Source organism: Balaenoptera borealis, assembly GCF_965194805.1.
Source record: "Balaenoptera borealis genome assembly, chromosome: 2".
In the NCBI taxonomy this organism is placed as follows: domain Eukaryota; kingdom Metazoa; phylum Chordata; class Mammalia; order Artiodactyla; family Balaenopteridae; genus Balaenoptera; species Balaenoptera borealis.
The window spans coordinates 165,438,706-165,457,090 of record NC_138867.1 but is presented as its reverse complement, the minus strand read 5'-3'; the positions used below and the strand labels follow the sequence as shown (position 1 = coordinate 165,457,090).

The following is an 18,385-nucleotide window of genomic DNA, read 5'->3' as shown; positions in this document are numbered from 1 at the left end:
CCTCGTCATTTTCTACCGTCCTTTGGGGATTTGCAGAAAGGACATGCAGGGAGAGAACACGCGTGCAAATGAAGCCAACACAAGAAAGCAGGACTGAGATGGACGGAGATTCCTGACTAAAATGATCTAAACTCCTAAATTTACCCAGCCACTCCTAGACTTCTTCATTAGACAAGCCAATGCATTCTTTCAGTGTGTGTGTGCTTGTGACTCTGAGTGGGATTTCTAAGACTTACAAACACCAAAGTCCCGCTTCATTGAAGGTCTCAGCTTACACACCTCAGTAGAGCTTTCCTGGTCACCTTGTGCTATGGTCTAAATATCTGTGTCACCTTGAATTCATATGTTGAAATCTCAATGCCCAAGGTGATGGTATGTGGAGGTGGGCCTTTGGGAGGTGATTAGGTCATGAGGATGTAGTGAGATTAGTGCCCTTACAAAGAGACACCAGAGAGCTCCCTGACCCCTTCCACCATATGAGGACACAGAAGTTGGCTGTCTACAACCTGGAAGAAGGTCCTCACTAGAACCCCACCATATTTGCACCTGATCTTATACTTCTGACCTCTAGAACTGTGAGAAATAAATTTTTCTTGTTTACAAGCCATGAAGGCCCCCTGAGGAAGGCTTGCGCTCCACTTCTAGAGAAAGGCCAGCAAACCGCACTGATCTCTCCCAGGAACTTCACGGGTGAGGAGCCAGTTACAAGATAGGGGGCAGGTATGGGGAGCCCCTGGCAGAGGGGACAGCAAGTACAAAGAGCTGGAGTGGGGAAGAGAGCTCAGTCTGCTGGAGGTGGTCAAGAGGGCCCCTCACTCCCCCAGTGCCTTCTCAAGGCTCCTGCGTCCCCTTGTTTCCTCTGTCACAGCAGCACCGGGACTGAGTCTAGCTTCTCTGCCCCCAGGCTGGGGCTCTCCTTCTGGGGTTCTCCCTGCTCCTCCTCCCTGTGTGGGCTGTGGGCTTCTCTGGCTGCCGGGGGACAGAGAAGACCACCCAGCCAAAGCAGGCAGGGGGCAGAACCTGCCCCCACCACAAAAACCAGTGTCCTCCTCGAGGCCTTCGGTGAATCCAAAAGAGCCCACCGCCATGTCTACGGAGACACTTTCAGTCCCCAGTAGAAACAGGACAGTGACCAGACACTGTACTCAGATTCAGAGACTAAGGAACAGCACAATGACACCAGCAGAGGCACAGCTCCCCAGAGGGGTCCACCCCTCCCTCCCCTTCCTCCCTCCCTCCCCTGCTTCCTCCTTCCCTCCCTCATTCTCTCTGGCTGTCTCTGTCTCTCTCACACTCACACCCCATACTCTGTGCAGTCAGGAAGAGAGGTTCTGACAACAGGAAGTCAGGGGGTACATCCTGAGGTCCCCAAGGGCTTCCTGGCATGACCCTGGTGACAGAGGCAACGCAGTTTGGGGGTGGGGGCGGCACACAGGGTAGACTGGCACACAAGGAACACGCCCCATGGCAGAATAATAATAATTATTATAATAACAATATCATACATCCAGGACAAACCCAGCTGCCCCAAGCCAACTGCAAAATCCAAAAGTCCAGTAGCGTCTCTGTGGGTAGCGGGAGGGGCTGCCTGCCTGCCTGCACCCCCAGGCCTTACTCATACCAGCTCCCCGAGGAAGAGCCGGCCCCTCTTCCTACTCCCTGCTGAGGCCTGGCACATGGTGGGGAGGCTGGCACTGCCAACGCCGCCCCTCCGTGTTGGGCACACCTGCACTGGGGGCTAGGCCCACTTCCCCCTGGTGGCCTGGCAGCAAGGGATGGACGAGCAAGCCTGTAAGGGACCAAGTGGTGGCAGCTGTGGAGTGTCACTCCTCTGAGTCCCCTCTCCATCCCCTCCCAGCTCTTCCTGCGGGCCTGCCCGTGGCAGGAAGGGGCCAGGGACACTCATGGCACAGACAGGGCATGCAGAGCGGGCCCATGGCATGCTTGGCCCGCCAGGTGCCACGCAGCCGGCCTGGACGGTTGGGCAGCTGTCAGAGGGCTGAGTGCGCAGTGGAGTCTGAGAGGCTCCCCTTGGGCTGGGCCGCTGATTCAGTCTGTGGTGGGGCCTCCTGGGAGTTGGGTCCCTGGGCAGGCAGCTGCAGAAATTCTGGAAGCACCAGGTCCTCTTTGCGCAGAAGGCCCCTCTGGTCGTGGGCTCCACTGCTCTGCACCCGGTTCAGCAGCTCCACCAGGCCTGGGGATGGCCGCAAAGTCAAGGGGCCCATGGGTGCAGACCCACCTATGCTAGCCCACCACAGTCCTGCTGCCCTTACTATGGCCACAGCCTCCCTGACCCCAGCACCAATGCCCCCATCCCAGCCCCTGTCCCAGCCTTTCTGGTCCCTCAACCCCAGTGGACCCTGTTCCAGCCCCAGTGACATCCAGGCCCCTGCCTCAGCTCAAGGCTCTCTAAGGCCACCCACCCTCAACGGTCCCCAACCCTTCTGGTCCCTAGCTGCCATCATCCCCAATGTACCTTCAATATCACAGGTCTGCCGCTTCCCAGTGATACTACTGGGTGCCTGGGCCAGTGAGTTCAGGGACAGTGGAGGGAGGTGGGCGGCCTTGTCCTGGATTGTAGGCTGGCCACCCTGCGAGAATGTGGGGTTAGAGCCACAACCGGGAGGGGAGGCTGGCGGGCAAAAGAGGGCGCCCAGTCCCTCGCTCACCTGGCTGCAGCAGGGGGATATGTCTCCAGCTTCAGGGATCTTCACACCTGCGGCAGAGAGGGCCGCCGTTCCTGTCTGCCTCTCGCCTGGACCCCCTTCCTCTTGGGCCAGAGCTGTCCCTTACAAGCCCCTGGGCCAACGTCCCTTACCTGGGAGAGTGTCCAAAACCAATCTCTCGGCCGCCACCGAACTCACTAGCTTCCTCAGATCTAGCGGCTGCTTCTCGCCTGGCTGAGGGGACAGGTCAGCAGCCCGCGGGACAGGCAGCCCGCCCCGCTCCGCCCCTGCCCCTCGGCCACACGGCTCACCCGACGCAGCGCCACCTGTTGCGGGCTCAGGCCGTGCTTCGCCAGGATGGGCTGCAGCGCCTCCTGCAGCCGCTTGGTGGGCTTGGCGGAGATCCGCACCACGCGCTCCAGCGCCGCCAACTCGAGCCTGCGCGGGACCCTGGCGCTGTGGAAGGTCGGAGAGCCCGCCGCGCCTCTCCCCCAACCCACCTGGGACTGGCCGGAGAGAGGGTGGAGCCTGAACTGGGGAGGTGGGACCTCTTGGGGGTGGGGCCTTAGCCTAAGGGGCGGGGTTAGCACCAGGGGCAGGACTTGGAGAGAGAACAGCAGCCAGAACTGGGACCCAAGCGAGTGCTGGGACCCCCGGACCCTAGACTGGAGCGACAGACACTTACTCGAAAGTGATTCTGTTCTCCAGCCGCACTTCCTGGTCCGCCAGCACGGTGCAGTCCTGATCCAGGACCAGGGCCTTCTGCAGGAGCCAGGCAGGGTCTCAAAATTCCTTCTCCTTCCCTCCTCCCCCATCCCCAGGGTCTGAGGGAACAATCATCACTTCCTCCCAGGGCCGCCACTGAGGCTCCCTAAGGGCCAGAGGGAGGGGCCGGTGGTCGGGTGAGCCATAGAGATGCCGACAGAGTACGAAACCAGGCTGGATCAGAGCCTAGTGGCAAGAATGCTGGACAGACTTGGAAAAGGAACAGAGTTATAAGAAACATGGAGGTGGGGTGGGCACGAAATGGTAATGGGGCTGCTTGGTTAAGGGGCAGGCTTAAGTCCTGGATCATGGGGCCACCTCTTCCTGAGCCAGGTCAGGATCTGCCTCCTGGACAGCTGCCCCTTGTCCCTCAGGCATGGGAAAACCAACTGGACCAGCTGGACGCATTTCCTCCCTCACCACCTACCCTTGGTCAGCCACCCAGGCCTTGTCCCTTTTTTTTACACTTGCCCACTTCTCTCCATTCCCACCTACTAAGGACACTTCTTGTCTCCTCACTGCAAAAAGGGCTCTTCCCCGCAACACAGCTGTGAGGCCAGAAGGATGCGAAGTATCTGGCACAGCGCCTGGCACACAGTAGGTACATAAAAGTAGCTGTAGTAATTACCACCCCTGGAGGCCCTGCTGCCTGCACAAGCCCAGGGCTGGGAGGCAGCCCTCCCAGGCAATAGGCCTGTGCTGTGCTGCAGGGACAGGTGGAGTGTGGGTGGTGAAGTTATATTTAGCAGACATGAAAACCCATCAGGGCTGCAGAGGCTGCCTGGGTGGCCCAAGAAAGTGGGCAGAGCTTCTCTTACTGTGGCCCTTATACTCCCATACTCCAGGCCCCTGAACCTGCCCTGCACTTCTTACCCACCTGTGCCTGGAATGTCCTCCCCCCACAGCTCTGCCAGGCAAACTTGTCCTCATCCTCATCAACGGCCACCTCTTCCATGAAGCCTCCTGGGACCAACCAGAAATGCCTTCCTTGACCCAGAAACTCTCTGGAGCTTCAACTCCTCCTCCTGATCACATCCTGCCTGGCTCACCTCCAGCCTTTGGACCTGGAGGACAGAACTCAGCCTGGCTCCCTCTGCCCCGCCCTGGCAGGGGCTTAGGACTGTTTATCGGGTGAATGAAATCCTGACGGGTCTCCCTGGGATACAGCATCCTTCCTTTAGATTCCCCCTTATTGGATGGTTTAGTTTAAGTGAATTTTGCCCTAGCCTCCTCTTTAAAGCTATGTTAGTTTGTACCTAAAGGAAAGTTTTTCATAGGTTGGGTGCAGTTGTGTGCCCCTGGTGGCAGAGGAAGTAAGGGATCCCCAAATGGCCATTTCAGGGATGGGCAGTCTGAACTCTGGGAGTGACAGGGAAAAACTCAGCTCCGGCAGTGGTTTTCCCCTACTCTTCCTCCCAGAGACTATCACAGTGAGGATGATGGATGAAGCTGGAAACCAGGATGGGAATGGGGTGGGGACAGGATTTTCATGGGATGAGAGTGGATATCTGAGTTTGAGTGAGGAGGTGGTACTGGGTTGATTTGGAGTTGGGCATGGGGCAGGGGGGCTGTGGTGGGGGCTGGAGTTAGGAAGGGGGTGGGGATAAGGGATGGGGTTGGAATTAGAAGTGGAATTGGTGTTGGGGTCATGGCTGAGCAGAGACAGGAATGGGGGTGGGTTCAGGATCAGGAAGGGAGTTAGAGTTGGGGAACAGGCCAGGTTCGCACCTGCTCGTTGCCCACCAGGTAGACCTTGATGTCAGGTAGAGAGAGGCCTCGTTTCTCACAGATGCCTGCCAGCATGTCACGGATGGTGAGGCCAGGTCGGGCCAGGGCCAAGGAGGCTGTGCCATCAGGCAGGTACACGCAGCAATACTTCCCTGGTCGGCTTTCACTGTCACCTTCTGAGCTCCCAAGGCTCTTCCGATGGCTCTGATTCAGAGCAGGTGTCAAGGGAGGTGATGTGTACACATGCAAGGACACACAGACAGGTACACAGACACGTAAGCTCACTGGGGCACACACAGGCATACACATGCCCAAGGGCACACTTGTAGGCAGGCAGGATACATCCTCCTACAGGAATACATGTATGCTCACCCAAGCGTATGGGCACCCAGAGACAGGTCCACCCACTGACTGCTACACACGTGCTGTACACACCTGGGCACCCACACGTGCACACACATCGGCTGAAGAGGATGTACACCCATAACATGCATGGGGCCCAATGTGGTGAGGACAGGAAGAAAGTGAGGAGGCTGAGTGGTTGGCCATTTGGATCAAGTGGAGGATGAAGTGGGGCCGGTGACTTGGAATGACGGTGGCCCACAAAGGGGCCGGAGTAGTGGCCCGAGCCCACACCTCATCTCCCCCAGCAGTGGGCTCACCTCAGATTTGCTGCTGACAAAGGCAAGAAAGCCGAGGTCCAGACTGGCGGAGGAGTTGAGGGACCCCTGGGACTCTCGGCGCAAGGCTGAGTTTGACGCACCGCCCCCTAGTTCTAGGGGAGAGGGAGAATGAGCAGGACAGCCCCTCCCCCAACCCCTCTGCCAGAGGCCTCTCCCAGCCAGGCGGACCCTGTTGGAGCCCTTTTGCAGGGGTCTAACGTGGTTTGGGTTCCCGGAAGCTTCGCTGCTGAGAGGGGCTTCCCAAACTTCTGGGGTCTAGCGTGGGAACCGAACCACCAGGGGAACATGGGGGTCACACGGACCTGCATTTCGATTTTCACAGTCTTAGAGACTGCGGGACCAGTAGGAGGAAGGGGGTGTTCTCCAGGCTTGCCCAGACTCCCGACCCCGCTCATCTCTGCGGCCCGCTCCTGCCCTCACCCCTGCGGAAGGACATGCGGAGCGGGCGGCCCCCAGGGCCCTCAGCAGGCGGCAGCTGCCCCAACTCCTCCACGCCCAGCGGCAGCGACTTTCCGGGCTTCAGCTTCGGCTTCTGCAAGATACAGGGAAGCCACTGGCACTGGGCCGGGCCGCACCCGCAGGCAGACCGTGGGCACACCCTCGCAGATCTGCACCCAGCCGCCTGCCCCCACAGGCAGTCGTCCGCACCTTTCTCGTGGCGTCAGGGCTGCCAAGGCGCGAGGAGCTAGGTTCCCGCAGGGGGCGACCCTCGGCCTCCGCAAGGAGGCACTCGCGGTACAGCGGGGATTTGACGAAGCGTGCATAGCTGTCGAACTTCATCAAGTTGAAGATCTGCGGAGCCGGTTCCCGGGGCGGTGAGCTGGAGAGGGCGCTCTGCGAGCCGCCAGAGTCCCAGACTCGGCCCTGGGGCTTGGCGGCGTCCCCAACCTAGGGAGCGAGCCCCTAGCCCTTCCTTGCTCCAGGTCCCGCCCCTAGCCCCTCCTTCACTGTCGCCTCTTTTCTTACCTCTGATCCGCGCCCTGCCCAACGTTTAGCTGGGTCCCAGCATCCAGATTTGCTCTCTTCCCCACCCCATCCCCACCATCTCTGCCGCTCAGGCTCCGCCGTTGGATCTGGCCCTGCCTCTGCTCCACCGAGCTCCCTTCCAAGGCGCCGCCCCTTATCCCAGGCCGCGCCTCCGGGACCGCTCACCTGAAGCTGCTGTGCCCGGAACATGTCCGGTCGGGGCTCCGCCAGCACCTCCTCGCCAAGCCAGGCCTGCCTGTCGATGTTCACAGGGCTCAGTGCCTGGCTGGACAGGAACTCCTGGTAGATGTTCCGGGCCTCCTGAGCTAACTGGGGCAGGACGGACAGGAGAAGGTCAGGGGCATGGCTCAGGCCCTGGTCTCATCTCGCCGCCTCAGTTCCCCCTTCTCCCCACCTGCTGGGTGTCGCTGGCCGGGATCTGCTGGAAGCGCTCGCAGGCCTTCCAGAAAGTCACGTTCTCAGCACTGAACTCCTTCTTCAGGAACTCCTAGGGGTGGGGAGAAGGAGGCACAGACACAGAGGTGAGACACAGAGACCCAGTCAGGGGATGTGGTCCAAGAGATTGGTATAGAGAGAGGGCCAAGAGGCCAAGCCAGACAGATAGGGTCAGACAGACAGATGGGATGAGATCCGGAGGCACAGAGAGAAAATAAGAGGCAGAGAGAAGGAAACTTCCCAGCTGGGAGAAGAGTAAGAGAGTGCCAGAGCAAGGCCAGATGAGGCAGCTGACAGAGGAGTCCCACTCTGGCCAGCCTGAAACTCCATCCATGCCCTCTCCCATGCCCTCCACCCTTCCCCCCTTGGTGGCCACTGCCATCCGCCCTCCCTATCCCACCCCAGGGCTTACAGTGAAGTAAGCGAGGCCCAGCGGGTCCTGCAGCAGCCGCTCGAAGGACAGGCCCCAGCTGGCCACAGGCTGCTCCTCGGTGGGGAAGGGGCTGCTGGGGCCACTGGGAAGGCTGTGGATGCTGAGGGAGCTGCCTCGGCCCTCGCCCTGGCCCTGGGGTCCCGTCGTGCTGCTCAGCTCTGCAGGGGGATGGACAAGTGCAGCTGAGCCTTGCAGCCTTCCCCAGCCCCTGGCCCAATCCCATCTCAGGTACTTTTCCTGGAAAGACAGCAAATGGCAGGGGTATCCCCACGCTGTTTCCACATACACCCCCCTCAGCCCCCCCCCCCCACCCCAGCCAGGCTTCCTCCACATACTCTGTCACTTACCTCCATCTGAGACAGCCAGAACCTACAAGAAACCCGAGGTAGAAAGTCAGAGTAGAGCCCAGGGTGGATTCTCAAGGGATAGTTCTAGGCCCAGCCCCCAGGATTGGAGCTGTGTTCTTCTCTGCCTGGAGGGCCACACTGGGCATTCTCAGCCAGGTCACTGCTTGCTCAGGGTTTTGCTCAGGCTGCCCCTGGCTCCCCTTCCATCATGTGCCAACCACTATGTGCACTGGGACTTATACCAGGTACACCCCAGTCACCCCTGTTGACCCCCAGCACCCACTGGGTGAGCCTGGGTGTAGAGCATGGTGGGTAGGAACACAAACTTTTAATCTTGTCTCTGCCACTTACTAGTTGTATGACTTTGGGCAAGTAACTTGTTTGTCTCCATCTGTAAGTGAGGGATGATGATAATAATAATTAACTTACTTCCTGGGCCTGCTGTGAGGATCAAATCAGTTTAATATATTTCCAGCATCTAGAATAGTGGCCAGCATGTGGCAGGTGTTATATCAATGTTTGCTGTTGTCTTTGAGGAAGGAGAGGTGTCTCTGTAACTGATGATCTCCTTATTGCAACTGCCTCCTCTTGGAAACACCCCACCATGGGCAGGGCACAGGATGCTATTTTATAGTAGAGAGCAGTGGTTCTCAAACTTTAGTGTGCATTAGAATGATGGCGGGGGGAACCTCCAGAGATTCAGGTTCAGGAGAGCCTAAGACTCTCCATTTCTGACAAGATCCCAAGCACTGATGCTGCTGGTTATGGACTACCCTGTGAGTAGCTGTAGAGGCCAATCCCTTCCTCTGCACATCCCCCCTTCCCCCACATGCACAACTCTGACTTCTCTGGGAATCCCAACCATTAGTGAAACAGAAAAACCCTCCTTTCAAAATGAATCTTGCAGTGGTTTCCCTCGGTCTTCCTACCTTCCTAGCAAATCCTCCAGCTTCCTCATCATCTATACACGCAAGGTGGCCTCTACCCCTCTCTGACTCTGTTCTGGGCCCTTTCTCCCTCCCACATCTCCCCAGCTTCAAACACACATAGCCAACTTCCTGCTGACATCTCCACCCAAATGCCCCACAAGCCCTTCCAACTCAGCCAGTCCCAAATGGAAGCCACCTCTGCCACCACCAAAGCAGGGCACGGAACCAGCTTCCCTGAATCTGGTTTTCCTCCCATCACCTGGGCTCCTAACACCAGGGCTTGACTGATCCCCAGTTCCTTCCTCCCTCTCACCTCCTGCATTTTCACTAGGTCCTGTCACAGGAGCTTCCGCCACCTGTCCCTTCGTCCCATCCCTACTGGAAACAAGTCTGCAAACATCTCCTCCCCAGGAAGACTCTCCCTGCCCTCCCGGCTGGAATCTCCCTCTCTGTTCCCCAACCTGGGAGCACCCGGGTCACACATCTGTGGGCCAGAGCTGGCCTGCAAATAAGTAGGACATTATTAATATCAGAATGTTTTTGTTTTTTTTAACTTTAAAGGGGTTTCCCATATTTGAAAGTCAGGAGTTTTACATGAAACCCCAGCTTTCTGCCCCAGCTACCTTGAGCTTCTTCCCAGAATGGCAACCTTGGCTGGCCCTGAGCAGCAACCACTTTCCCTAGAAGGGGTTCGCACTCTCCTCAGAGGTCTCTGGGGCCAGTTTGATGCATTTATGTTATTTATGGAGGCAGGCCCCAGACTACCTGAGTTCACATTTGTGCTGTGTGACCTTGGGCAGAGTACTTTACCTCCCTGTGCCTTAGTTTCTCCCTCTATACAGATGGGGCAAATAATGGTCAGGACTTCAAAGGCTTGCTGTGATTAAATAAGTTAAATATACATAGAAAGAGAACTCAGAACACTATCTGGCATGTGGTAAATATTCGAGGAACATTACTATTATTGTTGTTGCATTAGTATTGGTGTCTGGCCCTGCTTCAGCTTTCAATTTTGCCAAGCCCTGCGGTAGAGGGAAGAACACAGGGATCGGGTCTGTCAGACAAAGATTCAAAGCCTAGCCCTGTCCTTTTCTAGTTTTACAACCTTGGGCCCCTCCCTGAGCCTGTCTCCAAGCTGGAGCACGGGGATAAGACGTTACGGAGGAGGAGGGAAAGCTTGTGCAGAGGGAGGCTGGACATGGAACCACCCTGCACGCCCTCCCCTGGCTGCCCCAGCCTTTGCCCTGCTGCCTTTGCACTCGCCCATCTGACAGCTTCATGGGAATTCTCTCCCGGGGCTGCAGGACAAAGTCTCAACTCCTGGGGTGTGTGAAGGGGACAAGTTGAAGCCCAAGGTCCCTTCCAACTGTTCTTTCCCTTTCCTGTCAGCTGCCCTCATGCCTGCACCTGCCTGTCCCACGTTCTTCCTCCCCAGGCTGCTCTGTGGCTGTTCCCAGCCTTGGTTACCTCCCTCTGTCCAGGTTTCCGGGAACCATCCTGACTTTCCCCTCCCACTCCACGGTGGCCACCTGGCCCTCCCGCCTCCCGCACCCAGCACGCACCGGCCTCTCCCAGGCCTCTCCCTTGCTCAGGGCTCTCCACTGCACTTTTCCGTGTGTGGGGGGGTGGGGCACGGGATGCTTGTGGGCAGCCCAGGACCCCAGGGAAGGCAGAGGGGCCTGGGCTTGGCTTCACTCCTATTTTGTTTTGTTCTTTACATCACGTTGAATGGATTGTGTCTTTATGTGGGGCTGGCTCCCAGGCCCTCTTCTGGCCCCACTCCTCACTCTGGGAGGCAGAGCAGTTGCTGGGTTACTGCTGAAGCTCTGCCTGAGCCTGACTAATGAACCCCTTCAGCCTCCCCCATTGCCCTCCCCCTCACCTCCACCCTACACTTCATCAAACTTCTATTTTCCCCACACCTCTTCACATTCCTGCTTCCTGCTTTACTGTTTCTCCCCCCACCCTATGGCTCTCCAGTCTCTGCCTGTTGACATCGGTCTTCCCTAAACACCAGTTGCCCCGAATCCCCCTGCCCACCACACTGCTGCCCACCTGTGTCTGGGCCTCTCCCCTAGCAGCCTGTAGCTCCTGGAGGGCAGGCCTATATCGTAGGAGGGAATCAGCCTGAACTCCCTCCTCAAGGAGCACCCTCTTTGCCCAGGTGCTCCCAAGCAGCCACAAGGGCCCAAGTTGCCCTCCGCTGCCCTCATAGGAGGCGCTGGCACCCCCTTTGCCAGGGATGCTCTGACTCCGAACGCCCCATGCAGTTCTTCCTGGGCCCCTCTTGCCCCACTACATATTAATAACCCATATAGCTGGGTCTGAGACAGGATGGAGATCCAGAGGTGGCAGGGAGCAGGGATGGGGTCCAATTCCAGAGTGACCCTTCTGAGGCAAGTAACTTCCCTTCTCTGGGCCTCAGTTACCCCCTGGGTAGCACAGGGCTCAGCATTCCCAACCTCCTGGAGCTGCCAGGAAGGATGAGTCAGCGAGGCCCCATTTGTGAATGTGGCAGGCGTGCAGCAGGGAGAATGGCACGCTGCTGCTGCCGCTGGCTGGGGCTCTGATCTGCCCAGGCTCCTGGGTCTGGGGAAGTTGTGCTGAGCAGGGCTGGCCTTGCCCCACCCTGGCCTGCCTGAGGAGAAGTGGTGAGTGAATGGGAGAAAAGGGGAAGAAAGGATGAGGAAGGGTGTGGTGGCCAAGCGGCAACCCCAACCCACGGTCTGGCCTCAGTTTGCCAAACATTTTTCCTTGGAAATGGGCCCTGGGGGAGCCGCTGGTATCTGAGAATACAAAGGTGAGGGTGACCCGACTTTTCCTGAGCTCTCCGGCAGAGAGAGAACATGGATGGCACACATCTGTGTCACATCCTCCCTCCATCCTCACATCCTTATCCTGTGAGGCAGGTATTATTACGCCCATTTTACAGATATGGAAACCTTGGCCCAAAGAAATCACACAGCTGGGAAGTGCCTGAACTGAAATTAGGGCCCAAGTGTGCCTGACTCTGGAAACCTAAGGTCTCCCCTCCACTGAGCTGCCTTCCTGGGTCAACAGGAGACGTACCGGGGAGCTGGGAGGCCCAGGGCCTCAGCTCTCGGGGCATAGATGGTCAAGGTTGATTGGGGTAAAGGGCCCAGGGGCTCCTGGATGAATTCTGTCCCCTGGAGGGGTGACTTCGAAGGGAGGGCTGATTTACTGAGCATCTTCTGGGCTCGGCCCTCTATATCATCATCTTATTTCATCCTGGCTTGGGGTGACTGAGGCCCAGAGATCCTCTCTGGGTAGACCCACTGAGAACCCTGGCTGCCTGGCTCTTCAGCCTGAGTCAGCTTTGTGGAGCTGACCTATGGCCCTGAGCTGGACTCCAGGAATGTAGGCCAAGGTACGGTGGGCTCTGCCTTGCAGGTCTTCCTGTGCAGGAAGACTAACTGGGCACCTGAGAGTGACAGGATGCAATAACTGCTCCTCTCCAGGCTTTAGGCTCGCCAGCCCTTGGGCCTTGTCCCTGTACACACATCCTGTTTCCCTGTGTGTAGGCCTTTCCCCATGTTGTTCCCTCCTCCAGCTGGCACATCCTTGCAGGACATCTTCCACACCAACAATGTACGAAGTGAGTAGAGAAGTTTGTTCTCTCTCCCAGGTCCTCCTCAAGCTTTCTCTATTCCTGACCTACCGCTTTTACCCAAACCTTAATTTTATTCTGGTATTTGCGCTCGTGCCTTTTGTGCCTTGCCAGACCAGGAGCTGTTTGAGGGCAGGGCCTAGGGCGATGGGCCTTGGTCTTGATGCCTGGGACAGGGCCAGCACTGAGCAGGCCCTAAGGAGGGATTGTTGAATGAATGCATGAGTGAACAAATGAAGTGGCAGTTGGGACTGTGTGAAGGCATCTCTGGGAGGGAGGCTGGGAGCCATCTGTAAGTGACAGGTTTCGTTGCAACCCCCTGACAAGCTGAGTGACAGAAAGACGAGGCTGACAAATGAAGTCGCCTCAGCAGGGAATGACGGTGGTAGTGGGTGGGGTTGGTGGCAGGAGGAGGCGGGGGAGGACGGAGCCAGGCAGTTCTGGGAGGTGGAGGAGACCTGGCATCGAGTCAGATTGGCCTGGTTCAAATGCGGGTCCCTCTCTTGCCAGCTGCCCTCAGCATGTCATGTACTCCTTTGAACCTCCCTCAGGAGGTAACTCATGGAAGGAGGCTGACAGCTGGCCTACATCTATGCACATCTGATGCCGGTCTGTCCCTCCTCTCAGCTGAGCGTGGCCTCGGAAGGCTGCCCAATGGCCAGCAAGTGGCCAACCTGTGACCCTCGGGATTCCAAGAGGTGGCACAGAGTTCAGAATGGGCCCGGAAAGGGCAAAGATAAACCTGTGTGTGAAAGTCGCTGAGAAAAGCCAGGGTGTCCGTGGGCTTGCAGGGCTGGGGGTAGAGCTTGGGGGTCTTCCCTGCTCTGAATGACTCTTGAGTAGAGAAGTTATAGGTTGATGTGGGATGGGCAGAGGCTGGGTCTGTCTCTGGGCCCCCTCAGCTGCCCTGCAGCTCTGGGCACTGCCCAGAAGCAGCAACCCAGTTGCCCTCTGGGGTGGGAGTGGGCGTGTTCCTCCTTGGCCTGGATGCCCTGGGAGGGGTGAGCCAAGCATCATGCCTCCAGGGAGTGCGAGGCCCATGGATGCTCGAACTTCCAAAGTTAGTTTGATGGTAGAGATAGTGAGGTGGGAGACACGGCCAGCTTGGAGGGATTTGCCTCTCTCCTGCCCAATAAAGAGATGCTGGAGGAAGAGGTATGGAGACAGGTCTTGGGAATTAGGAGGAGGAGTAGGGGTGGGGAGTGGCTCAGCTTCTTGGTGAGGCAGGGGATCCTTGAAAAGGGGCTGAGAATGAAGGGGGGCATTGGGCTGACATTTATGGAACCCCCACGGTCGGTCAGGGGGCTCATATTCATTATTCCACTTAATCGTCTCAGCAAGCCTTTGAAATCCATTTCAAACTCCTCCTTTTATAGATGAAGAAACTGAGGGTCAGAGAGGACCCTCTAGTAAGGGACAACAGAGCTGAGATTAGAACCCAGGTCTCTCTGGACCCATTGGCTTTGTCCCACAGTACTAGGCTGGGGCTGGGTAGGCGACTAGGACACTGGACTTTCCGGAGTTTATAGGAGGGGCTGGGACTCTGCCTAGGGGGCTGGTGTCCTAGGGAGAGAAGAGAAGCCCGACACAGCCAGTTCCATCTGCTGAAGCGGGTCTCTTCCAGGGCAGCTCTCACCTGGATGCCAAGCAGCCAGGGAGAGGACTTAGCAGCAGCCAGGGGCACCCTAGTGCTCAGGTCCCCCCACCCGTCCTAGTAGTCCAGGAATAGAACAGACAGAAGCTGTGCCAACTGGGCCTGACCCTGCTGACCCATCCCAGGCTGCCCAAGGACTGCTAGTTCTGGCAGGAAGCCTCTGGAGTAGGTCTAGGTGGAGGGCAATGACCCATTAAGGGCTGCCCCTTACCTGACCTTGGGCATCAGGACACTGGGTGGGGGAGGGGGCTGAGGCTAAGTGAGGTATGGGGGCTTGGGTCCCCGTAGGGGTATACAGGGGGCAAAGGGCATGCGGGGACTCCCTGCTACCCTAGGATGCAGGCAGCCCCAGATGGTGCCAAAGTAGTAGGTAAGAGAGCAGTGGGGACTGGGCCAGAAGCCTATGCCTGCTCTCCTCTGGCCTCATCCCTGGGGTGGCCCCAGGTCCCCATCAGAACCATCTGGAAGGTCCTGGGATGAGGGTACCAGGTTCTACCACCTGCTGCTGCCTCTCCCCAACTTCTCCCGTCCGCTGGCAGCATGCAGGCTCTAGCCCAGCCCTGCCGGGTGTGCCTGTTGGGCTCCACCCTGGGTGTGCCCACCCCCTCCCTGTGGGCCTGGCCTGGAGCCCGCACTCACCATGCGTCCGTTGGGGACGCCCAGGTGCTTGGGCTTCCCTGGCATGCCGCTGCTGTTCACGGGTCCCCGCTGCGGGGGGCGCCCACCATGGGGACTGTGGGCAGCTCTGGCCAGAGCTTGCACGACGAAGGGCAGGCAGCAGAGAGAGAGCCCAGCTCCGCTCCTGTGGGCCCTCACATCCTGAAACACCAGCTCACTACCTCTTTTCTCTTCCACAGGAAGTGTCTCTATAGAAACCGAACCACAGAAAGAAGCAAGGTCTAAGAGAGCGAATGCTTCTTCCTACACACACACATGCACGCGTGCGCACGCGCACACACACATTCACACGCACATACACATGCCGCCAATGCACCCTTAGCAGTGCCCCATGCAGGCACCAACACACAGCAGAGGCCTCCGTGTGCCCAACAAGGAGCCCAGCCTGGTCTGGCCCAGCCTGGGGAGTTCCAAGAGCACATCTGGGCACACAGAAGTACACATTCACACACCTAGGCAACTTCATACACCCTGCAGGGGCTACCATAGACACAGGGACATGTGTACTGTGATCTGAGTGTCCACTTGTGTACTTTACTCAGCACATACCTATCCCACACCTGCTGTGTGCTGGGCATGTGCACACTCAGCACCCCTCCCCCTGGCAGTTGTGCACGTGCGGTTACTACCTCTGTCCTGAGACATCTCCAGGCTGTCCTTTGCAGGCCTGTTCCTGGGTGTGGACAAACAGATACATTGCATGCATGGTCATGCACACACAGACCCTTCAGGTGTACAGGTTAGAAACACACAGGTTCTCCCTCGTCAGGAACACCTGAGCGTTCGGTCATATGTATGCACAGCCCTTCAGACATGTGCATGTGACAGGCACACCTGCCTGTCACATATGAACACAGGCACATATGAACTCAGACACCCCAGTGACACGTGCAACCAAGTATGCACACGCTCGCCCCCCTGGGCAGGGAACAGATCAGGCGCATCTGTGCCCAAAGACACGTGTGCGTTTATAGTCATTCACATAAAAGTCCCACCTTGGTGTAGTACCGTCGACTGAAGAGGGATACCCTGCTTCCTCAGCCTGGCCCAGTCCCCGATGAACTCAGGCTCTTCAGAGTCCTCAGTTGGCCTCTTTCTTACATGTGCATGTACCCACTATGGGACTTGTATTTTTTTTTTTAATTAATTAATTAATTAATTTATATTTGGCTGTGTTGGGTCTTCGTTTCTGTGCGAGGGCTTTCTCTAGTTGTGGCGAGCGGGGTCCACTCTTCATCGCGGTGCACGGGCCTCTCACTGTCCTGGCCTCTCTTGTTGTGGAGCACAGGCTCCAGACGCGCAGGCTCAGCAGTTGTGGCTCACGGGCCTAGTTGCTCCGCGGCATGTGGGATCTTCCCAGACCAGGGCTCGAACCCGTGTCCCCTGCCTTAGCAGGCAGATTCTCAACCACTGCACCACCAGGGAAGCCCCGGGACTTGTATTTTACACAAGTATGGGCTTACTTAGAGCCCTCAAGTCACCCACCACTCCAGTTTGGACCCCTCTTTCTACAAGGATAAGGTGACACCCCTCTTCCATATTCTACCCTCTACTCCACTGCCCCCTTCTAGGGCCATGACCCGAAACCTTCGGAGGCGGAAACTGAGTGATTCTTCACCACAAATTCATGTCCTAGTCCTCCTGGGCACACAGCTAAACTTTAATTTCCCAGGCTCTCTCACAGTCAGGTGTGGCCATGTGCTAACTAGTTCCCGCCAACTGAATGTGAGTGGAGTGGTGTGTGCCAAGGCTTTTCAGCCCTATGTGTCCTCCACATTCTCTCCTTCCCCTTTAGCTGACTGGATACAGAAGATGATGAAGCCCTAAGGGCTTGTGGAGCCACAAAAAGGAAGGAGCCTAGGTCTCCACATTAGTGTAAGAAGGCAAGCCACCCATCAACCAGGAACACCAGCTTTGGACTGTTAAGGGAGAGAGAAATCAACTTCTTCTAGCTGTTTTACACATTAGGGTCTATTTGTTATAGCAGTTAGCATTATCCTAGTTAATATACCTCTTCACCCAGTCCTAATTCACTTCTTTCCAGACACCTTGCTCCAGGCCACCCAGACAGAGGGATTCAATAAAGTCAGACTTGGTGTGTGTATTGGGAGTTGCATTTGGGCCTGGAGCATTGCCAATGGTGGTCTTAATAAGGTGCATGATGGTGTCAATATACCTGTGATGGGGGGTGGCAGGGTGTGTGCTGTGAGTGGAGACCACCTGCCTGGCTGCTGTGCCATGGATCTGGGCCTAGCCTCGTAGGGGGTTTTAAAGTTTACAAGGTCTCCCCCCTAATATGACCTCTAGACCAAACATTCATTCTTTCACCAATTACTTATTAATCAACTTCTATGTGCCAAGCACTTTTCTAGATGCTGGGGATTAAGTAGTGACTATAGCTGATAAAAATCTGAGCCCTCATGGAGGTCTAGTGGAATGCACATGTCCTTGTTTGCACAGATATAGATAAATCTCTGAAATATACATATATATATCGCTAATTTTAAAAAGATGTCTCAGCACTTAATCCTGAAGAAGTTCATTCATTCACCAGGACAACTTCTTAAAGGAGCAGGAAACCAACTATCCCACCCTGTGATCTATAACAGGGGTCATTAATTCAAGTGTCTAGAAGGGCCAGGCAGGTGCTGTAAATTAGTGGCCAGAGTGGAGACTAGCTTAGAAAAGTAAGGCATTTTTAGCAGGGCAGCCCCATGAGCCTAGTGTGGTTGGGTCTTCCAATTTTTCCTGAGAAGCTGGAAATTTGGATTTTTAATGTGAATTTGTCTCCTGATTTAAAATATTGGTAGTTAAGTCATTTATTGAAATAGCATCAGCAAGAGCTCTATTTGGCCGTGGGCCACCAGTTTTCCACCTTTGCTCCACGGCCAGCTTTCCCGGACCTTTCCTGGACGCTTCCTGCTGCGCCAGGCAGGCACTACAATCGTTTGGATACGAATGGGCCCCGGCTATCACTGGGACAGGATTCGAGTCTGCTCCTCCTGCTGAAACCCAACTGGGCCTGAGGAACTGGGAAGGGAAGTTCCTGCCTCTGGCAAAGCGAGTCCTGGCCTGGCCTTCCCATCAAGTAAGGGAATTCTGTTTCCAAAGGCGTGGAGCCAGAAACGGTTAAAAAGTCTCGCCCTAGTGAGTTCTAGGCGGCGCGGGAGTTGGAATTCTGGTCCCCGCCTTCAATTTAGAACTCCCTTCTCCTTGGACTGGGAAATGTTACTCCAGGGACGCCACCAGTGGCCAGAGGCCAAGAGCGTTCTAGGCTTCGTCTTCCCAGCCCGCGCGAGCGTCCCATGAAAACTACAAGTTCCAGCATGCCCCACTTCACAGACGACCCTCGCGCTGCTCTCCGACACAAATCATCCCTCTGCTCCCCGTTGGCCCACAAGCCGAACGTGCTGTTCCATGATTGGTTGCTGCTCTTGTCGCTCATAAGAACC

The 18,385-nt window shown here is 56.8% G+C and overlaps 1 protein-coding gene across 8 annotated transcripts; it reads right to left on the bottom strand.

The window, feature by feature from the left end:
• Positions 1-1,465: 1,465 nt before the first annotated feature.
• Positions 1,466-18,282, bottom strand: RGS14 (regulator of G protein signaling 14). 8 transcript variants are annotated; one of them, XM_082380517.1, is made up of 15 exons: positions 14,895-18,282; positions 8,045-8,066; positions 7,677-7,934; positions 7,224-7,316; positions 6,995-7,138; positions 6,491-6,676; positions 6,263-6,374; positions 5,822-5,934; positions 5,160-5,363; positions 3,352-3,428; positions 2,978-3,122; positions 2,819-2,900; positions 2,670-2,716; positions 2,477-2,591; positions 1,466-2,194 (listed from the first exon to the last, which is right to left on the bottom strand). In XM_082380517.1, the coding sequence occupies exons 2-15, from the start codon at positions 8,048-8,050 to the stop codon at positions 1,992-1,994; spliced, it is 1,785 nt and encodes a 594-aa protein (XP_082236643.1). In that variant the 5' UTR covers positions 8,051-8,066; positions 14,895-18,282; the 3' UTR covers positions 1,466-1,991. The 8 variants fall into 8 exon arrangements, with proteins under 8 accessions (XP_082236643.1, XP_082236644.1, XP_082236646.1 ...); XM_082380518.1 differs by having other exon boundaries at positions 2,978-3,104; XM_082380520.1 differs by having other exon boundaries at positions 6,491-6,634.
• Positions 18,283-18,385: the final 103 nt, after the last annotated feature.